Here is a 25,913-nt window from a genome sequence, read left to right as displayed (position 1 = left end):
TTTCCTACCCTCCTTTAAAGTTTACATAGTGCAGTTTTTGCCGTGCTGAGCCTGTAGTAGCAACAACAGAGGCTCTACTTTCCCTATTACAGCTCAGTGGTGCATCACAACGATTTTGAAGCTGTTATCTTAAGGTAAAAATACTACCTAGTGTTTCTTTAAAAATTTTTCTGTACTTTTACACATACACAGCACACTTTGTTGTTCACTCTGTGTGGTGTGTGTGTTCAGTTCACACTCACAAGCTCAGTGGAGTTTTTTTTGTTTTTGTTCATATTGCTTTAAGTTATCATCCTGAAGAAACTTGCCCAACTCATATATTTCTGTTTGTCCTGTTCCATTCTTCTCTCTTCTTTTTACTATCATCCCACATCCCTCTCTCTGTCTCTCTCTCCCTCTCTGTATGTGTGTGTAGGATAAGCTGTGTTTGCCTCATCACATTCTGGAGGAGAAGGGTCTGGTTAAAGTGGGCATCACTGTCCAGGCTCTACTGGAGGAAGCAGTGTCCAAACAGGGCCTTTTCACATGAGAGGTCTTCCACACACATGCACACACACTGAAGTCCTCTACTGAGCTGGCGTCTGAACACTTGCTGATGTGTCTGAGCTCAGTCTTCAGTGACTTCCTGAAAGCTCTGAACTCTTCAGATGGGAGCAGTGCTGCATTTCTCTTTCTCTCCAGAAAAATGTGTAAATGTTTGTTTTCATGATGATTTTCTGCAGCTTGTTGTCTCTGTTCTGGGTCGTATTCCCCCAAACCTGATTCAAAACTATGAACACATAGTTAAACATTCCTAATTTAATATCTATTTATTGAACATCATACTTCAGTTACATCAGAAACGTCACAAGATCAAAAGAACTGCCAGGTGAAGTGCGTAACTTGGATGATCTGTTTACAGCGGGCGTATATTAAGCAGTGAGTGAACGGTAAGTTCTTGAAGTTGCTGTTGGAGCAGGAGAAATCGTCAGTGTAAAGATCTGAGGGCCACACTGCGATGGTTTTAATGTTTTGGTCAGTTTCCTGAACTCAGGTCTGTGGGGGTGTTCCCGGTGTGCAGTGCTCAGAACCGACCCAAAGTCAAGTGAAGGTGTCACTGTGTATTCTGACCTGATTCAGAACAACGTTAACTCCCAGGGTGTGTTCTGACCCAGTTCTATTAGAGAAGCGTTAACTCTTTTAGCAGTGGGTACAACAGTTGCTCATCTGTGGGATCAGACCAGACAGTGGTTTTAATCTTGTGACTGATCAATGTGTACAGATATATATATTTATGCAAATCACTGTTTGGCAAAAACCTTGTAACTCAAAAAAGCCTTAACGGGATGAAGAAACACTACAGATGTTTAACTGACATTGGAAGTGTTTTTTTTCAAGGCCATAATTAAAGTAGCACTAAGTAATATTTTTACTGTAAAATTACAGAATTATTGTGATGTTACACTGAGCTGTAATAGGGAGATAGAGTATAGAGCCTCTGTTGTTGCTACTCTGGGCTCAGCACTGCAGAAAATGCACTATGTATCCTTTGGAGGAAATTAGAAAAACACCCCCCTCCCTCCTCTCCTTGATTCAGGGCAGTGCTGTATGAGTGAATTACATTCTGCAACTGTAGGGGGAGTCGGGAACAAAAATATCAAATCTTACCTAGTGTTCCTTTAATGTTTTTAAAGTGGAAAATTTTGAGGTACAAGGTTTTGTTCCAGCAGTGATTGTATATTAATGTAATCATGGTGTGTGTTTTTTTAAACACTGTGATACAGGGGAGATTTTAGTTTCTATTTTAGTGGCAGTCTGTTGTCGTTCACCTTCACTCCTGATGTTTTCTATTGGATTTAATTAGTGACGCACCGATCCGATACAGGATCCATATCATCGCTGATACTGACACGATGAAATTGATCAGGTGCATGTCACATGATTCTGATTCAGCTGCGATATCTAACCACTTCATAGCAAATTCCTGACACTGTAGCTAGGATTAGCATGTCAAAATAAAAGTCATGTGAATGAGGAATATTATTTTGTAATTCTGAGTAAATAATTTCAGGAATAAAACACTTGTTTTGTGGATTTTATACTGAAAGTGTTGGCTCGGTGCGTCCTGGGATTTCATGTTTTTATATTTTTTAAAACGTTTTTATATGTTTTATAGGTTTTGTTTAAAGTGGGAGTGGTCAAATGTCTCAGGGGAGGTGTGACCTCGTTAGAGTAGAATACTAGTCCCTCTGCTTCATTCATTCACTCACTCACGGCTTTCTTCAATGTGTGTGTGTGAGAGAGAGAGAGAGAGAGAGAGAGAGTTGCTTAAGAATACACCTGCACTTATGAATAAACATGTGGAATGAATAAGTTAAGAATGAAGTGTGATCTGATGAATGAATGAATGGCTGATTGTATGTAAACTTTGTAAAAAGCTCAGCGTCCAAAGTTTCAGCTATGTTAAAGATCCTGCCGTGAATAAACAAACCAAAAATTAACAAACAAACCACTGCATTGTCGTTGGTGGTGGTTGGACAGTTGCCAAAATTATTAATTTATGAGAGTTTTAACTTAAATGTGGTTTTTATAGGTATTTTTTTCTACATTTCCAGAGAATATTTTGAGCTTTTTGTACACGGAAAGTTCTGTGCAGGTTTGAGTTCAGTGTTGATTTTTTTTTTTTTAAATATATTTGTTGTTTGAATATTTTTGTTTGGTTTTGTATTTGCACAAACATTTCTAGTACTTATTTTACACTTGTAAAAACCTAAACCTACTGGTAATTCACATTAAACACAATTAAAGCCATGATAAAATAAAACAGAGGTTTCAAACTAGCAGCAAATGGAGGATGATTTCATGTGAAGGTGAACGGGGCTCTGTTGATGTTGCACTATCTTTTATTTACTATGTGTTTTAGAAGTTCACTAAACTATCTCTATATGTATTGGGTTGCTGTCAACAATTATTGTGAGCCAGAAAAATTTCCTACTGCACAAAAATGAGTTTAGTGCTTTTTGTTAGATTTTGATGAGAGAACATTAGAGCGCATTGTGAAAGGGAAAATGATTCTGTACGTAATATTTTACTCATTGTGGACAGTATTATTATACAACACGGAAATAGGAGTAAATTCTAATATAAGACAAAGTATAACGTACTGAATCCATAATACAGAGAGCACTCATTCAGCATGCTTGTGACGTTATGGTATCAGGGCACTAAATAATGTTATCACTGGTGTGGAAAACCACACCCACTTATGAAAGCAACAAAGGTAAAAACAAAGTACAAACAAAATTCAACATGATCTGGCGACTTATTCAGTGGTTTAATAACTAAAAATTAAAAACTGCTGTGGATGTTTAGAGAGGAGTATGTGCTGTTCCTTCTTCACTACCCTTGCTTCCATTTCTCCAACATCTAGTCAATGGCATGCTGAAGATACCCTTGTGGTAGTCATACATTATGCTCCACTGTACCTACATTTTCACCAACTCATTTTGAATAATCAGAATCTACTGCTTGTGAACTTTTTGAAAATATTTGAAAAGTCAGATTTTGCATGTTTTACTCTAAAAATTAAATTTATTGTTTCAGACGTTTACCAACAAACCACAGATTTACCTTCAACTTTCACGGTAGTCTTATATTCAGGTAGAGTAGATACAGACAGTAGAATATGATCCGCTGTAGCCTTCTGAATAGATGTGGATTTTTTTGATGTGACTGCTTTGCACAGAAAAGTACATTTTTATATTTTGGCAACTGACAAATAAGTAGAAATAGCCAAGGAAGTGATGGTGAAATGAGGAATGGAAAAATAAGTGAAATAATGAGTTTAATACTGTACTTTTATTTTGTAATTATTCTTAAATTCATGGGAGATTGGGATATTTTTGTTACCTGCTGAAGGTTCAGTAGTTTGTTTTGTATTTTTTCTGTTCTCTTTGTTGTATTTTGATCCAGAGGCTTGTAACTAAAAAGTTTGTACTTTTTATGAAAGATGACTGCTATATTTGATTTTGCTTAAGATTTTTAAAGGTGTACTGTAGAATACTGTAACACTATTCCCTTTAAGAGTGTGTTCAGCCTTGGGAAAAGCATGTATCTCACACCCTCATGATTTGCCTTAACTTTGGTAGATAATGTCTAGATTCACCTCTTTTCCAATAAAAATACATTTACCTTAAAGAAAAGTCTGGACTTTTATTTTGACAAATTCGGTGTGGCATCTTTCAGGTCATTTCTTTAAAGCTCAGCTCATGAGAGATGAAGTATTAAAATGCTCTGTCATCCTGGAATGAACCAGTTAATGGGGGCATCCATGATTACAATAGCGTTTAGTTCACAATCTCTGAATGATCCACACCACTAAGTGTCAGTGTAATAGACGTAATAAATCAAACAAATAGGAAAACAACAACCATTGGCCTTTATTGTGCAGCTCCCTCAGTAACAAGCATAGGGCTTTAACCTAACTGTGGGGTGGGTAATATTACAGGGGAAGGCATTAAAGGATGTTTTCTTGCAGTTTATGGATGAAACTGAGCAATTTTAAGCATTCAGATACTTGGCATGGTGCTTGATGTGGTCGCTGATGAAAGAGAAAATAAAGTAGTAGCTGTGGTCATAGCCCTGAGGGAGGAAAATAGGATTTAGAAAATTATATAACATATAAACAAATGAACAAACTCAGCTCCAGTATCAGTGTATCTATCAGTCTTTCCCCCAATTCCGGCCACTACCGCTCTCTCTTCACCAATCGCATTGGGTAAAACAACAAAATATACAAACAAGCCCTAATAGGCATTTAAACATCAGTCTTGCAAGAAATCACATATCTAAACGATATTCAAGTATCTCTAACAGTGTTGTAATTTTTTGTGTGCAAAACTGCATGTAGAACACAACACATTTCCATTTTGCGACAGATATTTCCCTCAGTGTAAAAGTTAGCTTCCTTTTCTCTGAGGGGAAAATCTACCGCCATTGTAATCCTCACATGTAGAGTACGGATACCAACACAGGACAAACGTGATCTCATTGTGAACCTCTCAAAACCACTGAATGTGGTAGCAACTGTCTCGTTTGACTGTCACAAGCAGGGGAGGTGGCCGAAGTTAGGGGGCGCTAGTAATCTTAGCAGCATTAGCACCTACTTAAACAAAAGAGTTTTTATCTAAAAACATATTTTCTTTCAAAGTCAAGCAAGTCTTGGACATTAATCTACACACATTTGACGCCTGAAAAATGTTGATTTGAGTGAGTAAAGTACTTCTATTTATTTACAGTTAACTATGATTTCCAATATTGTAATTAAAGTGGCCGGAAGTTGGGGTAATTTCGCTACCTTTTAACAAAGTGAGAAATTAGAGCCATGCAATATGCAGTTACAACAAATAATAAAATATATAGCCTTGGGACAAATAGACTTAATTTTTTTTTACAAAAAAAATGGTTTTAAAAAAAGGCTATAAGATTGTGCACTGTGCAAATTTCTGGGATTTGGGAATGTGTAATTGCACACGATATGAAAGATTGTGCTCATATACCTTTATAAAACAGCAAAATTGCACAGTGCAGCTTTAACATTAATTAATACTTTAATAATTATAATGATAACAACAATGAGGAATAAATAGAGATGAAGGACCTCAACTCTTCTTTAAAACCTTAATAAAAACAGTTATATGTAATTCCTCTTTTAACCTGAGGGGAGCAGTACTGACCTGCTGCAGTCTGAAAACCACAGGGATCTTCTTCTCTGAGCAGGCAGCGATGAGGTTGTCGGGGAGGAGCTGACTGGCGGACAGGAACTGGTCATCACGGCCTTGATCAATCAGAATGTCCAGCTCCGGGCCAGAGTATGACCCGGCCAGAACCGTGGCATCGTACGCCTACGGAAAGAAAACTTTCTATGATCCGTGCACATTTCACTAGCAATCCTCCCTCCTCCTCACATTTATTTCAAGACAGTGCTGTAAAAGTGAGTTACATCCTGCAACTGAAGGTAGAGCCCAGGAGCAAAAATAACAAATCATACATAGTGTTGCTTTAATAATAACTAACTGTAGAGTGTGACTTTGGCACAGTGCAGTATCTATCTTTTGTGCACTCTTGCTTTCTCGCTCTCTTTTACAACAACACGAGTTCCTCACCTCCCAGGTGGATTTATCAGGGCCGAGATATCCGGAGAAGGCTTTCTGACCCCAGGCGCACTGCATCGGGTTACAGATTGGAGCAAATGCGGACACAGCCTACGCAAAGCAAGCAGAAAAACTAAAAACACCAGTAAATGACCACAGCATCCTCCTGTCCCTTCTCTCCCCACATATCAAATAACAAGTAATCAAACATCAAATAACATCAGGGGCTGTAAGTTTACACCCTGTACTCTGTGGGGTCAAATGATGTTGGACAGGATTTTTACTAGGAACAGCCTCTCGGGGGACTGAGTGTTTCAGGTGAGTTGGGAGTAGGACTGGAAAGTGTAGTTAATTGCTTTGAGGGAACTGACCAAACTACTTCAAGAAAACTGAGTATAATAATAATAATAATACATTTTATTTGTAATGCATTTTACATTTCAAAGAAATCGTAAAATGCTAAATACAACGTTTAATAAAACATTTGACGTGGGGGCATGGAGTCACTCACTTTTCTTGAGAGCAGAAAAAAGTGAGAGTAAAACACCGTGAACAGGATCAAGACCAAGCCAAACTGACCTTATATTTCCCAGGATTCTTCAGGGCGCAGATGAGGGCACCGTGGCCACCCATTGAGTGACCAGAAACTGACATCTTCTCCGGGTCAGCGGGGAAATTAGAGTTTATTAACCTGGGCAACTGAGAGAGAGAGAGAAATCAACTCATGAACTCTGGAGAATCTCTGTAGAAACTCTGGAGTATCGGTTCCTAGGTGGTCCTTTCATACATGCAGCGAACAGCAGGAGATTTTGTGTCACAGCAGGAAATGAAACGTGTGCTTTAGGCATGGGTCGGCACATGTGCAGCATGTGCAGAGAAACTCCGGAACATTCCCCACCGCATTTTCACATGCGCTGACTCTTTACTGACTTTACCAGTGTGCTAGGAGGATAAAGGCTGGGGAATATCCGGGAGGAACGTTGCGGGTGTTTGCTTTCACACATATAGCTCCTTCTGGGAAAACTACGGAACATTTCTGAATTACAGCGCATTTGTGAAAGGGGCAATAAACTCAAATGGTGCTTTTCCACTGCATGGGTCCGGCTCTACTTGACTCAGCTCAGTTAAAGCTTGTCACATTTCAACTAGAACAGCTCCCCTGCAGGAACCGCAGGCTTTGAAAACCACGACGACAGCTATTTACTCATTGCATATTTGCGATGAGTGTATTTGTGCATGTTTTTGTTTTTGATCTGTACCCCAGTTCTCACAAATCAGTTTTCCTTGTTGCACGTTCAGCTTTCACTGGAAATTTTTTATCAGCCATCGGCCCAAGGAGCATTTAAACCTCTTCAAAAACCCTTGGGGGAAATTGAGCTGCCGTTGTCGGATAAAAACAAATGTGAAAGCTGCTGTAACTTCAGAGATTTTACAAGTGGCAAGTTTGTGCTGGATTTGAATGGGCTCTGCATTTTATGTTGACTGACATGTCTCTCTGGCCAATCAGATCTCTGCAGGGTTTAAACCATTCATCACCATTCATCACCATTCAGTACCTACTCAGTTCGAAACCAGCGCAAGCAGGGCCAGTAAAAAGCAAAGCAACCGAGCCAAGTCAAGTCGTGTAGGTTCCATGCAGTGGAAGAAAAAAAACACAAAACACACACGGACACACCTCCTCAGTGATGTAAGAGTACATGCGGTAGTTGGTTTTCCATGGTTCCTGTGTGGCATCAACATAAAAACCAGCACCTGTCCCAAAATCCCAGCTTTCATCCTCTCCCTCTACATTACAGCCTCCTAACACAGACGAGAGAGAGAGAGAGAGAGAGAGAGAGAGAGAGAGAGATTATATAATTTATAACAATAATTTACAAACTGATGACTGATGAGAGAGAGATTCCAATTACGCATTTCCAGCAGAGTGGTCTCTAATGTCCAGATGTTACAAAGTGCAGCTCACTCACTTTATTTCTACTTTGTGTTCAAAACCCCAGTGACACAACCAAAAGATTTCAGCTAGACAATGAACTACAATCCCCAGCTTAACAACAATGCCCAGCTAAAGAACTACAATTTTTATCCCTCATCAGTGATGTCTTTGGAGAAAGGTGTGTTGCTCACGTGGGCTGGTGTCTGGAGCCACAACAATGATGCCGTGGTCAGATGCAGCCTGCTGACTTCCTGCTTTCGTAATGAAATTCTGCTCTGTGCAGGTCAGCCCTAAACACGCACACACAAACACACAAAACAAGAACATATTCTGTTAGAAGTTTATCATTGTTTATGTTTCCTTTTATCAGATATAAAACCAGCAAATGAGGTAATAAAGGTGCCTTCTGATTTCAGTTTGGCTGTTGTTCTTCTGCTGTAGGAATAAAAGACAGAAGTTTGTGATGGTACCTGAGAGCCAGTACATCACAGGGCACTTGCTGCTGTCTGCCTTTGGAGGGAGGTAGATGGCAAACTTCATCTTGCACTTTAACTCTGAGCTGAAATAAGCAAACAGTGAGACACACATTTTTGCGAATTAAGCAATTACAGAATGTAGTTCTTCTGTTGCTCTGCATACTTTGTTACCTTCCTTTCATCATTCATTCATTCATTATCTGTAACTGCTTATCCAGTTCAGGGTCGCGGTGGGTCCAGAGCCTACCTGGAATCACTGGGCGCAAGGCAGGAACACACCCTGAAGGGAGCGCCAGTCCTTCACAGGACAACACACACTCACACATTCACACCTAAGGACACATTTTTTGAGTCACCAATCCACCTACCAACGTGTGTTTTTGGACTGTGGGATGAAACCGGAGCACCCGGAGGAAACCCGCACAGACACAGGGAGAACACACCACACTCCTCACAGACAGTCACCCGGAGGAAACCCACACAGATACAGGGAAAACACACCACACTCTTCACAGACAGTCACCCAGAGGAAACCCACGCGGACACTGGGAGAACACACCAACTCCTCACAGACAGTCACCCGGAGGAAACCCACGCAGACACTGGGAGAACACACCAACTCCTTACAGACAGTCACCCAGAGGAAAGCCACGCGGACACTGGGAGAACACACCAACTCCTCACAGACAGTCACCTGGAGGAAACCCACGCAGACACTGGGAGAACACACCAACTCTTCACAGACCCTGGTCCCTGGAGCTGTGTGACTGCGACACTACCTGCTGCGCCACCATGCCGCCCTACCCTCCTTTCACCCACTTCTTAAAAGTACAGGGTATATTTGGGTGGTGTATCATTCTCAGTGCTGCAGTGACAACTACATGGTGGTGGTGGTGTGTTAGTGTGTGTTGTGCTGGTACAAATGGATCAGACGCAGCAGTGCCGCTGGAGTGCCTCTAGTCCTTCATCAGTGGACACAGGATTCTGTTGGCAGGATATTTTGTGTTGGTGAGTGGTTTAAAAACTCCAGCAGCGCTGCTGTGTCTGATCCACTTGTACTAGCACAACACACACATACACACCACCACCACCACGTCAGTGTCACTGCAGCGCTGAGAATGATCCACCACCACGTCACACCTGCTCTGTGGGGGTCCTGAGCGCTGAAGAACAGGGGGAAAGGGGGCTAACAAAATAAAAAAAGGCAGAGCAACAAAAAGACTCCATTCTGCATCGGTGTGATCAGTGGAGCTGATAAAATGGACACTGAGTGTAGAAAAAAGAAGGGCATTTTAATGTTTTGGCTGTTGGTGCATGGTAACACTACTGTGACAGACAAACTCAACTTTAAATGTACTTAGTAATGAATGTTAGGTTATAAACATATATGAGTTTAATTTTCTGTACCTCTCATGTTCAAAAACTTTCTGGTAGCCTCCACAGCACTTGTTGGATGACACCTGGGTTAAAGCCATGGCTCCAAGTCTAGTGCAAAAGTAGTACAAAAGACAATGAAGCAGTAAACACACGCAGATAATAAAAGGATTCCACCCACTTTTCAAAACCACATCAACTGGAAAATACTATTAGAAATACATTTCAGAATCAATGAAACCACTCACGTTTGTGTATAGTTAATAAATAAGGGGCAACTGTTTGTAATTTCAAGTCTTCGTGAACTCAAAACCCAGAAAACATTAAGTTACGGTCATTAACGTCGAGAATCACAGTAAAAGCTGTGCTGCGTCTCAATTGGCTCGATACTATCTGTGCAGAGCACTATGTAGGTCACAGAGTAAGGGCTTCTGAACTTAAATATTGTATTAAAAACCTAAATTAACGTCATTTCAATTCCTCAAAACAGAATTTGATATTTTGTTCACAATTTGGCAGCAGTACCACGGTGCACTAGGTATGGACCAAGTCACATAACGGAGTTTCTACGGTAAAATGACGGTTATAAAAATAGTCAGAAGCCACACGCCAGCACAGAAGACACGACTGGGGATTTTATAAACCGTAAACGCTCTAAAACAACTGAACCCACCCTAAAAATGAAGTAAAAATTCAGTACAATTTAAAGAAATACAGAGTGTAACTTCAACGTTTGCTATCGTGCTGTTATAAACTGAGTTTATTCGTTTGAACTCTGAATACTGCAAGTTATTAAGCCGCAGGACCTTGCAAGAACGTGCAATAAAGTATCAATAAAATCGGTCATAAATAGCTTTGCACCTTACTTGTGGCTAAAATATTGAGTTATTTGTCAAACACCTCCTCCAGGTTCAGAGTCCACTCCGTGCGTAATGACGTAGGGGTCAGCGTGCGTGCGTCACGCCCCTCACGTCTGAAGTATTTGATGTGGCGCTTCTGGACGTTGAACACAAGATGGCGCCAAATCCTCACTTTATTTTTCACGGTATTCCACGGTTCTCTGCTACTCCAATGGAAGCCATGCTTCTGTATATACTAGAAAAAACCAATTAATTAAAAGGAATAAATATATTTAACATTTTTCATTATGAGATTATGAGAATTAAATATTACATCCACTCATTTTAGGCAATATAGTTTAATGGCGTGAACTTATTCCACTGCTTGTTTTAGGCTCCTGCTGGTTATTATCTGCCCACTAACAGCTAAAATAAATCAGTACATCTATAAATAAGACAAATAATTTTTTAAATAAACTTAAAATACTAGATTTAAACTTAGCCTTGGTGGAGAGTTTGGTTTGTTCACAGTGGTGTTGAATGGAACCAGACATCCTCTTCCAGCATTGCCTCACAGAGAGTTCAGTCATTCATTCATTCACCTTTTGTAAGTGGGCTTTCACATGACAAACGTTCTGCATGTCACTTGCCGCGAGGCTGAGGGTGGCTTTCACGTGACAAGTGTTCTGCGCGTCGCTGCTTTGTGCTCTGCTTGACTTCGAACGGTGTTTACGTCATCAACGCACATTTTTAAGCAGGGTTCTTGCTAACAGGCTAACTGGCTAAAGTCATATGTGGAGTGGCCCTGTAAACACACACACACACACACACACACACACACACCTGTGGACAGTTTCAAACATTCACCACTTGGAAATCCGAGACCCTGGAACAGTGACCTGCAGCTCCACCAAGCCTCCCCTCACAGACCGTTACTACATGAAACTGTTATTAGTCCTTAGGAGGTCTTAGTGTGTATATAGAATCCAAAGAAACTCCAAATGTTTTTCACTGAATTTAGATATCCACTATTCTCCATCACCATCGTTCCATGTACAGCTCTTTATATGTGTGGAGGTCACTGGTGGAGATGGTGGACAGGAAATAAACTGCTTGATTTGTGTTGGAGACATGGAGATGCCTGGTTCCATTCACTACTCTGAACGACTGAGTTTTCTGTGTATCTTTTAGTGGCATTCTCCGGTAAAAGTTAAATAACAAACTCCCTGGAAACGTGTGACACAGAGGCCTGCAACAAATCACAGTCTCTGAGTAAATAGTAAGCACAGTGTGATTGAATCTCAGGCTTCTGCTGTTCCTCTAATGGGCTGCAGCGGAGGGGGTGTTAGAAATGGCTTTATTAAAGACAAATTGAAAAGTGTAAAAATGGCTATAGACAGGTAACGGCGATCCGGACATAGCTGCACACGCCATGATGCTTATTACCAGGAACAGAGGGGAGCTTGAGAGTAGAAATGTTTACATACATTTGCTTTCTTTCTTCCCCCCCTCTCTCTTATTTAAATACGTCAATCACACCCACAATTCAGCCCCAGTTTTCTCCAGGCAAGCGATTATTCCCACTCCTCTCGCACTGATGTAAATGACGATGGCACTCAGTATGAAAACGGCTTCAAATTAAATTACCTTTTATGTTCCAGTAAGTGGAAAACAGAGAGGGAACCTGGAGGTGTGGTAACTGACTGGCCCTTAGCTCGTAAAAGAAATGTACTCATTATCATGACTATTATAGAGCCTGTGTCATTAAAAATACAATTTTGTGATGTAAAAGAATTTAGAATAGTGTGTAAATACTGTCCATTTCAATACTGCCCTCATATTGCACCTCATATGGGAGGCACACCTTTTAGTGCTGGGGAGTTTCCATGTTCTCCTTGTGTTTGTGGGGGTTTCCTCCCATGGTCAAAACACGTGGAGGTTAGGTGAACTGGCTACTCTAAACTGTCCTAATGTGAGTGAATGAGTGTGTATGTAAATGAATGTATGTCTGAATATATGAGTGAATGTGTATATGACCAGATATGGATGGGTGTGAAACCCTAGTGCCTCCAAGTGGACGGCTGTTCCCTATTGAGATTATGCTGTGTCAGTGTGTGTTGAATGGAATGGCGTTCAGAGTTGACTTTGAAGCATCCTTGGGTGTCTAGAAAGGTGCTATGTAAGTATAACTATAAACAAATAAAAATAAAAACAAATATTTGGCTTTGGAGGACTGAAGTCATCATATTTACATATGACCACCCATTTAGACTACAACAGCTACGCCCATTCCACCTGCAGTAGTTTAGACCCACACATTCAACCTAGGCACGTTGGCTACTTTTCTACGCTGTTTTCAAGCTCAGCGGGACTTAGAACCTGATATCAATTACACACATATCAAGTCAAGTCAGGTCAAATGGATCTGAATAGCGGTTTTACTGCCTAATGGTATCAAAACCCACCGTTACAGTGGATAAACCATGACCCCTTCCAGACTGTCCGTTTAAACTCTGGCTCTGGCACTGAATTCATCCACAGCAACATTGGAACTGAGTCCCCACAGCGCCCCCTGCTGATGACATATACTTATTTCCAATAAAACCGGTGCAAACGCGGGCTGGTGTTTTCTCGAGTTGTGTTACCTTGTGGAAATGTGCTACCAGAGTGCACTTTTATTAGGGTGACCAGACGTCCTCTTTTACTCGGACATGTCCTCTTTTTTACACAAAAAAAATGTCCGGGCGGAATTTCACAAACGTCAGGTATTTTGTTTTTCTAGAATTTACATAGAATTTCGAGAAGCGTTTCGTTCACAAACTAGTCCCGCCCTCCTCTACTCCGAATGGTTCGCTTGAGTGAGAAGGGGGCGTGGTGAAGTAGCCTAAACTCTTCTGATTGGACGGTCTGACTGTAGAGCTACCGTTATTAGTCGATAACCTTCTCTGTAAACATTTAATTGGTCAGTCTGCACGTCAGTAGTCCTTGTTTACCTCAGGCAAAGCTCATGTACCTACCCTCATCTCGAGCAGCTATGCCGAAACGTAAATGTAAGTTCTCGGACGAATTAAAAAAGAACTTCCCATGTTTTGTGTAGCAAACAAAAGTGTAAAGGACCTAAAAGCACACATAGGTTCAGCTAAGCATACAACGGCAGCGAAGAGCGAGAGCTCATCACCCCCCCCCTCACCCCACCCAAGACGTGTCCTCTTTTTTCATACTTCATTAGGCCGAGTGTAGAAAGGAACAGAAGATATTCAGAGCCTATGTTCCCGTATGAGGGTAAAGATAATGTATATAAGGTGATAATAAATGGTTTATTAATATGTTTACATTTGATTCACCATGTACAGATATGGAACAGTTAAGCAATTAATAAAAGTAAATACATTTACATTGTATAAAGCACCCAGGGGAAACAGATTGTTAATTAAAAATACATGAAAACCTTACAAATTTGGGGTCTAAGCATGAACACAGTAGGACACATGGATCAGCAGCACACATTGTCAGAACATTGGTGGTTCACTGGATAGCACCACGATCTCAAGAATCTTAAACGGAACTGATTCTACAACCAAAGTTATTTTGGTGGAAAAGGGCTGAGCCCTGAGCCTGTGTCTGAAAGTAAAAGCTTCACGCTGCTGAATGACTCATCCTGAATATGTGAAGGGCACCGAGGGTCTCCGGGAGAAGGTTAATCCCTTTAATATACGGACATTAAAGCTGATCTCCGCTGGAGAACAGAGACGGTTTATCCCCATTATTACCAATACAGGGGAAAAAGATGCTCCCACGCACCTCTCAGCTGGAAAACCACCGGATTCATCCTCATCCGGAAGCTTCTGTGAGCGGCTGTTGATCTCACTGCTCTCGGCCAATCAATCATCAATAACTCAGCACTCACCGAGGCCACTCTAAACACAGCAACCAGGACACACAGTGTCTTTGTTGTGAGGCGCGGAATAGCATCCCCTTGTGGAGTTGTCCATAAATGTGTGTGTGTGTGTGTGTGTGTGTGTGTGTGTGTGCCTACACAGTCAGGAAAGACCAGCTCCTCCCAACCTAACAGACCCAGTTAGAACAAGCCCCTCCTGACCTCTGAGAACCAATCAATCCCAACCTGACAGACCCGGTCAGAACCAGCCCATCCTGACCAAACAGACCTGGTTAACACCAGCCCATCCTGACCAAACAGACCTGGTTAACACCAGCCCATCCTGACCAAACAGACCTGGTCAGAACCAGCCCCTCCTGACCAAACAGACCCGGTTAAAACCAGCCACTCCTGACCAAACAGACCCGGTCAGTACCAGCCCCTCCTGACCAAACAGACCTGGTTAACACCAGCCCCTCCTGACCAAACAGACCCGGTCAGAACCAACCCCTCCTGACCAAACATACCCGGTCAGAGCCAGCCCCTCCTGACCAAACAGCACAGTCCTTCATTGTCTCCTACTTTCTGAACAACACAGTGCTTCACTGTCTCCCACGGTCTCTCAGTGTCTCCCACGGTCTCTCAGTGTCTCCCACTGTCTCTCATTGTCTCTCAATGTCTCCCACTTTCTCTCACTGTCTCTCACCGTCTAAAGAGCACAGTTCCATATTTTCTTCAGTGCAGACTAAAGATACCTCTGTTTCATGTTTCTGTGTCTCAAAATGCACTGTTTCTCTTTCAGAGGAATGAGCACTGATTGTTGGTGTTGTATGTTCGATGTGTATTTCTCTACTTCCAGGCATCAGCACTTTCTCCTGTACCTCACAGTGTTGTAGTCCAAGGGCATGTGAACCAGCGCAAATGTGTTCTCTGAATAAATCAAAAAGCACCATGAAAATGCTGGTAATGGAAATGTAAATATATTTGCAAGTAAAATGAGCTTAAAATCAAATCAAACAGATATATCTAAAGTTCCCGTCGGGTCAGCCATCCTTCCATCCATACCTCCATAGAAAAGACTATCTCTCTCTCTCTCTCTCTCTCTCTCTCTCTTTCTTTCTCTGTATACGTGCCATGTCTCGTTCGTCCAAACAAAGGAAACCAACCAGAGAACATGACACTGCATCTGACTCACTGCTGCCACGGCAACAATAACTACGGTAACCAGCGAAGGCCCGTATCCTTAGTGCTGCTGTGAGGCTGAGGAATATAATATAAAAACATCAAATATTAGTATTTTAACTATTATTAATAGCAGAGGTGGATAGGAACTAAAGTACGTTTACCTAACCACCTGACTCGGTGAATGGGTGAATGACAGGGTGAGTGTGTGAAACTGTCCACAAGTGTATTTGAGTGACTGTGTAAGTGTGTTTAATTTTCCACAGGTGTGTGTGTGTGTGAGTGACTTGGTGAGTGTGTTTAAGGTATGTGTGAGTGACTGGGTGAATGTGCTTAATTGTCAACAGGTGTTAGTGTGTGAGTAATAGGGTGAATTGTGTTTAATTGTCCACAGGTGTAAGTGTGTGAGTGACAGGGTGAGTATGTAAAACTGTCCATAAGTGTGTGTGTGTGTGTGAGAGTGACTGTGTGAGTGTATTTTTTTGTTCACAGGTGTGTGTGAGTGACTGGGTGAGTGTATTTTATTGTTCACAAGTGTGTATGAGTGACTGGGTGAGTGTATTTTATTGTTCACAGGTGTGTATGAATGACTGGGTGAGTGTATTTTATTGTTGACAGGTGTGTGTGTGTGTGTGTGTGTGTGAGTGAATGGGTGAGTATATTTAATTGTTCACAGGTGTGTGTGAGTGACTGGGTGAGTGTATTTTATTGTTCACAGGTGTGTGTGAGTGACTGGGTGAGTGTATTTTATTGTTCACAGGTGTGTGTGAGTGACTGGGTGAGTGTATTTTATTGTTGACAGGTGTGTGTGAGTGACTGGGTGAGTGTATTTTATTGTTCACAGGTGTGTGTGAGTGACTGGGTGAGTGTATCTTATTGTTGACAGGTGTGTGTGAGTGGCTGGGTGAGTGCATTTTATTGTTGACAGGTGTGTGTGAGTGACTGGGTGAGTGTTTTTTATTGTTGACTGGTGTGTGTGAGTGACCTAACCACCTGACTCGGTGAATGGGTGAATGACAGGGTGAGTGTGTGAAACTGTCCACAAGTGTATTTGAGTGACTGTGTAAGTGTGTTTAATTTTCCACAGGTGTGTGTGTGTGTGAGTGACTTGGTGAGTGTGTTTAAGGTATGTGTGAGTGACTGGGTGAATGTGCTTAATTGTCAACAGGTGTTAGTGTGTGAGTAATAGGGTGAATTGTGTTTAATTGTCCACAGGTGTAAGTGTGTGAGTGACAGGGTGAGTATGTAAAACTGTCCATAAGTGTGTGTGTGTGTGTGAGAGTGACTGTGTGAGTGTATTTTTTTGTTCACAGGTGTGTGTGAGTGACTGGGTGAGTGTATTTTATTGTTCACAAGTGTGTATGAGTGACTGGGTGAGTGTGTTTTATTGTTCACAGGTGTGTATGAATGACTGGGTGAGTGTATTTTATTGTTGACAGGTGTGTGTGTGTGTGTGTGTGAGTGACTGGGTGAGTATATTTAATTGTTCACAGGTGTGTGTGAGTAACTGGGTGAGTGTATTTTATTGTTCACAGGTGTGTGTGAGTGACTGGGTGAGTGTATTTTATTGTTCACAGGTGTGTGTGAGTGACTGGGTGAGTGTATTTTATTGTTGACAGGTGTGTGTGAGTGACTGGGTGAGTGTATTTTATTGTTCACAGGTGTGTGTGAGTGACTGGGTGAGTGTATCTTATTGTTGACAGGTGTGTGTGAGTGGCTGAGTGAGTGTATTTTATTGTTGACAGGTGTGTGTGAGTGACTGGGTGAGTGTTTTTTATTGTTGACTGGTGTGTGTGAGTGACTGGGTGAGTGTATTCTATTGTTGACAGGTGTGTGTGAGTGACTGGGTGAGTGTATCTTATTGTTGACAGGTGTGTGTGAGTGACTGGGTGAGTGTATTTTATTGTTCACAGGTGTGTGTGAGTGACTGGGTGAGTGTATTTTATTGTTCACAGGTGTGTGTGAGTGACTGGGTGAGTGTATTTTATTGTTGACAGGTGTGTGTGAGTGACTGGGTGAGTGTATTTTATTGTTCACAGGTGTGTGTGAGTGACTGGGTGAGTGTATCTTATTGTTGACAGGTGTGTGTGAGTGGCTGGGTGAGTGTATTTTATTGTTGACAGGTGTGTGTGAGTGACTGGGTGAGTGTATTTTATTGTTGACTGGTGTGTGTGAGTGACTGGGTGAGTGTATTCTATTGTTGACAGGTGTGTGTGAGTGACTGGGTGAGTGTATCTTATTGTTGACAGGTGTGTGTGAGTGACTGGGTGAGTGTATTTTATTGTTCACAGGTGTGTGTGAGTGACTGGGTGAGTGTATTTTTTTGTTCACAGGTGTGTGTGAGTGACTGGGTGAGTGTATTTTATTGTTCACGGGTGTGTGTGTGAGTGAGTGGGTGAGTGTAATTTATTGTACACAGGTGTGTGTGAGTGTATTTTATTGTTCACAGGTGTGTGTGAGTGACTGGGTGAGTGTATTTTATTGTTGACAGGTGTGTGTGAGTGACTGGGTGAGTGTATTTTATCGTTCACAGGTGTGTGTGAGTAACTGGGTGAGTGTATTTTATTGTTCACAGGTGTGTGTGTGAGTGAGTGGGTGAGTGTATTTTATTGTACACTGGTGTGTGTGAGTGACTGGGTGAGTGTATTTTATTGTTCACAGGTGTATGTGAGTGACTGGGTGAGTGTATTTTATTGTTCACAGGGGTGTGTGTGTGTGTGTGTGAGTGAGTGTGTGAGTGTATTTTATTGTTCACAGGTGTATGTGTGTGTGAGTGACTGGGTGAGTGCATTTTATTGTTCACAGGTGTGTGTGAGTGAGTGAGTGAGTGAGTGTACTTTATTGTTCACAGGGGTGTGTGAGTGACTGGGTGAGTGTATTTTATTGTTGACAGGTGTGTGTGAGTGACTGGGTGAGTGTATTTTATTGTTCACAGGTGTGTGTGAGTGACTGGGTGAGTGTATCTTATTGTTGACAGGTGTGTGTGAGTGACTGGGTGAGTGTATTTTATTGTTGACTGGTGTGTGTGAGTGACTGGGTGAGTGTATTTTATTGTTGACAGGTGTGTGTGAGTGACTGGGTGAGTGTATCTTATTGTTGACAGGTGTGTGTGTGAGTGACTGGGTGAGTGTATTTTATTGTTCACAGGTGTGTGTGAGTGACTGGGTGAGTGTATTTTTTTTGTTCACAGGTGTGTGTGAGTGACTGGGTGAGTGTATTTTATTGTTCACGGGTGTGTGTGTGAGTGAGTGGGTGAGTGTAATTTATTGTACACAGGTGTGTGTGAGTGACTGGGTGAGTGTATTTTATTGTTGACAGGTGTGTGTGAGTGACTGGGTGAGTGTATTTTATTGTTCACAGGTGTGTGTGTGAGTGAGTGGGTGAGTGTATTTTATTGTACACAGGTGTGTGTGAGTGACTGGGTGAGTGTATTTTATTGTTCACAGGTGTGTGTGAGTGACTGGGTGAGTGTATTTTATTGTTCACAGGTGTGTGTGAGTGACTGGGTGAGTGTATTTTATTGTTCACAGGTGTGTGTGAGTGACTGGGTGAGTGTATTTTATTGTTCACAGGTGTGTGTGAGTGACTGGGTGAGTGTATTTTATTGTTCACAGGTGTGTGTGAGTGAGTGGGTGAGTGTATTTTATTGTTCACAGGGGTGTGTGTGTGTGTGTGTGAGTGAGTGTGTGAGTGTATTTTATTGTTCACAGGTGTATGTGTGTGTGAGTGACTGGGTGAGTGCATTTTATTGTTCACAGGTGTGTGTGTGTGTGAGTGAGTGAGTGAGTGAGTGCATTTTATTGTTCACAGGTGTGTGTGAGTGACTGGGTGATTCTGTTTAATTGTTCACAGGTGTGTTAGAGTGTCTGGGTGAGTGTATGATGCCCTGTGATGGAGTGGAAGATGCTCATTTCTATGGTTACGCTGCAATATATTAGTTACATTTTACACGTAATATTAAGTTAAACCTGTTTCCATGGTGTTGTTGAGGCAGTGCTTTATCCTGAGTGATATGGGAGAGGAATGTTATTGGAGTGAGATTGAAGATCAGAGTGAAATCAGACTGAAATATTCCCCCAGTGTCTGAAAATACAACCACTTCATTGCAGGAGTGTTACGTTAGTGCTGGATTTCCCTCTGCCCCAAGCTGTTTGGCATTCGTTCCTGTACCGAGCTCCAGCCCGATGCTAACGAGTCCATCGGGTGCTTTATGAGATGTTTGTTAATTAGGATTACAGATGTGACTTGACATATGTGAATAATTTATTGCCACCCTAACAGGAGGGTTTGGGACACCCCCGGTAAAAAGGCACATTAGCCCTGCCAAGCGGAGTTCACGCTCCCTCGCTTTGCGCTGCCACGACGGCTGGCATTTCACGCAGAGGGTTCAAAGAAGTGTGTTGAAGACAGTCTGCCACATCTACATATCACACACCAGCACGTACACCTCTTTATTAGACGGCCTGTCGCATCTCCATATCACATGCAAGCATACGCTGACTCACGACTCTGGGTGGGCGTTAAAAAGAAACACTAAATGTAAACAACTTTACTCCAGAATTTAATCAATCTGCCCAGATATGATGTTATCTACAAAAAAATCGACTAAGAGGCAGACAAAATTAAGGCTCATTAATGCTCAAAGTTAAATACAAAAATGTACAAATCCTTCAGTTCGTAATTTGAGTTCATTTTGTCCGTATTTTGGCACATAAGCTTGTGGAGATGGACGATGCGGTGCGGTACCACTGGAAACAGCTGAGGGGCATTGTAGAGTGCAGTTCATATTTTAAAAAACAAACACGCTAGAAAAACAATCCCCGGAAAACCAGGACGTGTGGCAACACTACCTCCAGTGTCTCCATGTTTGTTGTAGTCATCAGAAATGTTTGACTCTGAACTGCCCTCTAGTGAATGTAGTGATGAACCTCCACAGCAACAGAACAAAACAAAACATTTGTATTTTGTAATTTTGTTTGTACTATTTTATACATGTTTTTTTCATGCAAGTGTAGAATATACATTAATAAAATTAAGTAAATCAAACGGATTTGAGTATGTACACTCAGATGTGTTGAGGCAGAGGCATATAGAGAGAGAGTTGTGCCAACACCGTGGACCAGTTTTTTACAGCAATGGCGGATAATGGAGCCTCTCAGTAGTTCCCAGAAGTTAATCGTAGACACCAGCGCCATAGATTTACAGCAGAACAGACGCGAGTGTGATGCGCGATTAAAATTTAAGATGCTTAAGGAATGATTTTATAATATCAGCAAAAAAGTTTCAAAAAAGAGCGTTAGCGGATTAGTAGATTTGGGTAACGTTAATAGGGCTCTGAGAAGGAAATGTCCTTCTCATAATGTCATTTTATGATTTATTCCATTTGGGAAATTAGAGAAAAATAACTCTAGCATAATGTTTGTCTGGGGAAGTATTTGTTAAATGTAACTGGACAAGTTGTCCAGTTACAGAGACGAGTTGTCCAGAGAACAAAGCTCGAGTTGAGCCTTGTTCCTTTTTAATAAAGCAAATAAACTACACAACTGTGTGTTCTTTGTGTATAATGTTCATCTGTTAGAGCATTACTTCACATATTTTATTTGTTGTTGTAGTCTTTAGTAATGTAACAGAGCTTCACTCTACTGACATGAACCATTCATTCATTCATTCATTCACTCATTCATTCATTCATTATCTGTAACCCTTATCCAATTCAGGGTCGCGGTGGGTCTAGAGCCTACCTGGAATCATTGGGTGCAAGGCGAGAATACACCCTGGAGGGGGCGCCAGTCCTTCACAGGGCAACACATCACACAAACACACACATTCACACCTATGGACACTTTTTGAGTCGCCAATCCACCTGCAACATGTGTTTTTGGACTGTGGGAGGAAATGACATGAACCAGTCATCATGTAAAAAAAAGTATTAATTTGGTAATAAGTGCATGGTAAACATTTATGTGCAAATGTATGTAATAATGTCCTGGCTGGATGTTACATTTTAATGTACTATTTTTAATAGCAGATTTTTACATGAAGTCTCCACCTTCTGTCCAATCTGATATCATAGGTTTTACATTAGTCTTTAAGATTAGGTCCTGATTTAAGAACATCTCTTCACCTCCCTCAAGCGTATCAGAAACCACAGGTTATATTTCATACTGATTACCAGTTAAATTGGCCGCCTAGAGCTTCCTGGAACTATTTGGTGACTGCATGACTCACATGACCACCAAGCATTTTGGACTTCCATTGGCACAATTCTCTCTCTATTCACTTGTGAAGTCGTGACATATCGACCTTGTGAAACGTCACGTCCAGTGCCAAAGACACGTTTGCTTCTTTTCACGTTTAATTTATTCCATTTAATGGATCCCTGAACCAAGATAACAAAACGGATTGAGAAATTCAGCTTTATTTAAACCATAAACACGTCTTATGAATGTATGAGATGGGACCAAAGGTGCGATTAGACCCGGAAAAGGCAAACGTCACGCGTGGCATCACACTAAACAAGCGGATAAGGCTCTGACATGGACCAAAAGGGCGCGGCTTAAATAGATGTGTTTAAAGCTGTATAAATCCACACAGAGAATGTGTGTCAAGTGTAAAACAAACCTGACATGAAATCAATGCAAAACACCAGACATTTTACACAATTTAGAAATCCTGGCCTGACACATTTTTCACATCGCGAAAAATAAGGACATGTCCGGGTTAAAGAGGACATGGACACTCTCTAAGAATGTTAAAGAAACCCCGATCTAAAATGAGGACAGAATGTGAACATTTACAACTTTAGCACTTGGCCTAACTGTCATTTAATATCTGGAAATGTCCATTATCTGATAGCTATAGTAGATTTGTTGTAAATGATTTCAAAACTAAAGAAGCACACAGGAAACTTGTCTTGCAAATCAGTGGGGCGTAACTGCACAAATATTTGGCCAAACATTTGACATTGACTTTAAGGTTTGCTTAAGGATAGAGCAGCTTACCGAGTTACGCTCTAGGCTTTGGCTAATTGATTTTTTTCGCTAATGTGTTTGTGTGCAATGTTGATCTTGTAGCAAAGCAAAGACTTCACAGTATTAGGGTGAAGTAAATCTTCTTAAAGCACTTTGTATGTGTGAAGGAGGGTAAAAAAAGGAAGGTTTCGCCCACGTGAGGCTGGTTTCCCAGCAGAGACGGCTGCAACGTCGTGATTAGTGAAACGCACAGGTGCCAGTCACTTAATGAGAGCCGATGTTCCAGCTCCCACACATAAACACAGTCAGGAAAAGCTCCGTTCCAACAGGCTGTGTGGGATTGATGTGAGTACCTTGTTATCTTCCAGGTTGGTCGATTGTGTTCACACTTATTAGCCTCCTCAGATAGCATCAGATAGCTGCCTTTCTCTGGGTCCCTCTCAGAACAGGATGGATAACCACCTCAAGAGGAAGAGAACTGTACAGGGAGCCTGCAATCTTCAGTCAAAGCTATATATCATTACTATGTTTGAACAAAAACAAGACTACAAAATGTGTCCTTATATTGGTTTGAAATGAGCTAATGACCTACAAAATAACTCTAGCTGCTCTAAAAACATTAATTTAATTTGGAAAAGAGGACCTATCGCATTAAAAGAATCAGTAAAAACCTACCATACAAAAAACCCAAATAAACAAAAATATTGTGGACAAAATGCAAGTGTTAGGAATACTGAATGCTCATAGACTGGCTACACCAAAAACACAACGGCAGAATGCTATAGGGTAACCCTTGATGGAGTTGATGGAGTTTAATGGGTAAAATGTTAATTAAACATGCTTTCTCTGGTTGGGCATCTATTAGCCAGCATAACAGAGCTATTCAATTAGTGTGTTGAGATGTCTAGTATTGTGTTCACGTATTCATCATCCTCCCAGGCTGGTGGCAATGTGTGTGACTGAGAAAGTCCTAGCTAAGTAGTGGAACTGCTAATGATTAAATTGGGGAAAAGATTTGGTTAATAAAAATAAATAAATAAGAAAAGAAAAAAAAGAAGCAAACAACACAAACAAACAAAACCCTCTGACAAAGACATGATCTGGAGGTCTATTTTGTGTTTTTCTTTTATTGAAATGTCTCTTGACCTGAGCAATGTTATTTTTCCAATTAATCTAGTCTCTGTTTGGTTAGTCATGACATCAGCTGCTCTGAGGGACACAAATGAATACACAAAACCTACCACAAAATTTGCAGTCATTGGATGTCTCCAACTGCCCCGCCCATGATACATCACAACAACCAGTATCCAGTATAAGAAAATTCTCTGTACATTTTTTGAACACATTTGTTATATATTAATATCACATTTCTATTTAAAAATAAGCAGCTGTGTATGTAATTGCATACATTATGAAAAGGTTTTATGAAAAGTCAACCCGGTGCTGATTAGTTAACTAGGCTCCAAAGCGTACAAACCAGTAAACTGAGTTTTATATTTGAAAATACACCAATCAATTATTTAAACTCAAAAACAGTTGTTGACTCAACTATATTCTTCTGTTTGTTTGCTAGTTGTCTGAGGCTACTTCCTGTGAAACACAAAATAAAAAAGCAAACAAAACTAATTAACAAAAGCAGCTAATAGCACAACTGTTATGCTAATATATGTTTTAATACGTTTCTGATGAGAAATCTATGCACACACAGGCCATGAGTCAAAGGTAACCGGTGTTCTGTCTGTAAACAAGTTTATGAGTGTCACCATAACAACAACTACACAGAGGTTATTCAGACTTCAGAAATAACCTGAACTCCATGCTCTCCACAAAGTAACGAACGTTTCTCACAGAGCTTAGTGCTGTTTTCTCAACCTCAAAACAAGCATGTACTCATATCAGCCTGTCATTTCTGTTGGTTTTTTCTGTATATTTTTAATAACTTGCTTCACAGAAAACCTAAAACTTTTTTAATTATTCTGTCTAATTTAAGAGATTAGATCTGTTCCTTTAAATGTCTTGCAATTGGTACTAAGATTGTTTGCTTCATGAACTTGATAAAAGTAAAAGTAATAAAATATTTTAAATGCAAACATGAACTTTAAAGGTAAGGTGAGCAGGAACAGAAAAATGATCATTTAAATATTCATTTTGGGCAACATGGTGGCGCAGCAGGTAGTATTGCAGTCACATAGCTCCAAGGACCTGGAGGTTGTGGGTTCGATTCCCGCTCTGGGTGACTGTCTGTGAGGAGTTGGTGTGTTCTCCCCGTGTCTGCGTGGGTTTCCTCCGGGTGCTCCGGTTTCCTCCCACAGTCCAAAAACGCACGATGGTAGGTGGATTGGCGACTCAAAAAGTGTCCGTAGGTGTGAGTGTGTGAGTGAACGTGTGTGTGTCTGTGTTGCCCTGTGAAGGACTGGCGCCCCCTCCAGGGTGTATTTCTGCCTTGCTCCCAATGATTCCAGGTAGGCTCTGGACCCACCGCGACCCTGAAATGGATAAGCGGTTATAGATAATGGATGGATGGATGGATGGATATTCATTTTGATAATGATAAATAATGATGTTTAATGCAGGAAATGATGTTTCCCCACAAGTACGCTTTAAAGGGGGGTCGTGTAGAGCTCTCTGGCTTGTTTGCATTAAGAAGCTCAACGTCTTTTAAGGTGGAATGGTGTGTTTGAGAGGAAAAAGCGACTGTTGTCTGTACGTGGCTAACTTGACTAGCATCAAGCTGAGGATTAAGGGAAAATATACCCACCATGATCTCTTAAACTGCTGCTTATTGATGGTTGTAGATTATTTTTAACTTGTGATCTCCCAATGATTCAATATTTAGACAGTTTTCCTGATGGGAATCAATATTTTAACACTTGATTTCCTGTGTTCCCACCTCAGCATGCATTGATTTATTTACTGATGGATGGATTAGTTTTGTTCACTATCGTGGGTGAAATTGTTGAAGAAAGTAATCCCTGCAATTTTGCAGTTTTTCTTAGAAGATACAAATGATGTTTATTTTTAATTCTGCCCAAAATAACCAGCCTTAGTAAGCAGCATATTTAAGGTACCTAATTAATAAGAACACTGACATTCCATAAGTCTTTGGAAACTTTATTGAGGAATAGCTGGA

At 41.1% G+C, this 25,913-nt stretch overlaps 2 protein-coding genes across 4 annotated transcripts in view; one reads left to right on the top strand and one right to left on the bottom strand.

Annotated features, from left to right (window-relative positions):
• lrch1 (leucine-rich repeats and calponin homology (CH) domain containing 1) overlaps nucleotides 1-4,189 on the top strand; it is a 41,429-nt gene extending 37,240 nt beyond the window's left edge. The window contains exon 20 of the mRNA XM_066685957.1: nucleotides 416-4,189. Coding sequence (XP_066542054.1) covers nucleotides 416-529 — 114 coding nt within the window. The 3' untranslated portion in view covers nucleotides 530-4,189. The remainder of the gene's footprint in view (nucleotides 1-415) is intronic.
• Nucleotides 4,190-4,359: 170 nt separating this feature from the next.
• On the bottom strand, nucleotides 4,360-10,913 carry esd (esterase D/formylglutathione hydrolase). 3 transcript variants are annotated; one of them, XM_066685960.1, is made up of 9 exons: nucleotides 10,776-10,842; nucleotides 9,948-10,025; nucleotides 8,535-8,623; nucleotides 8,256-8,354; nucleotides 7,807-7,931; nucleotides 6,711-6,830; nucleotides 6,144-6,242; nucleotides 5,715-5,882; nucleotides 4,360-4,620 (listed from the first exon to the last, which is right to left on the bottom strand). In XM_066685960.1, the coding sequence occupies exons 2-9, from the start codon at nucleotides 10,013-10,015 to the stop codon at nucleotides 4,540-4,542; spliced, it is 849 nt and encodes a 282-aa protein (XP_066542057.1). In that variant the 5' UTR covers nucleotides 10,016-10,025; nucleotides 10,776-10,842; the 3' UTR covers nucleotides 4,360-4,539. The 3 variants fall into 3 exon arrangements, with proteins under 3 accessions (XP_066542057.1, XP_066542056.1, XP_066542055.1); XM_066685959.1 differs by lacking the exon at nucleotides 10,776-10,842 and adding an exon at nucleotides 10,163-10,769 and having other exon boundaries at nucleotides 4,361-4,620; XM_066685958.1 differs by having other exon boundaries at nucleotides 4,363-4,620; nucleotides 10,781-10,913.
• Nucleotides 10,914-25,913: the final 15,000 nt, after the last annotated feature.

The sequence above is a fragment of the Hoplias malabaricus genome, chromosome 12, assembly GCF_029633855.1.
Source record: "Hoplias malabaricus isolate fHopMal1 chromosome 12, fHopMal1.hap1, whole genome shotgun sequence".
Taxonomy (NCBI): Eukaryota; Metazoa; Chordata; class Actinopteri; order Characiformes; family Erythrinidae; genus Hoplias; species Hoplias malabaricus.
This window is presented reverse-complemented; position numbering and strand designations above follow the sequence as displayed.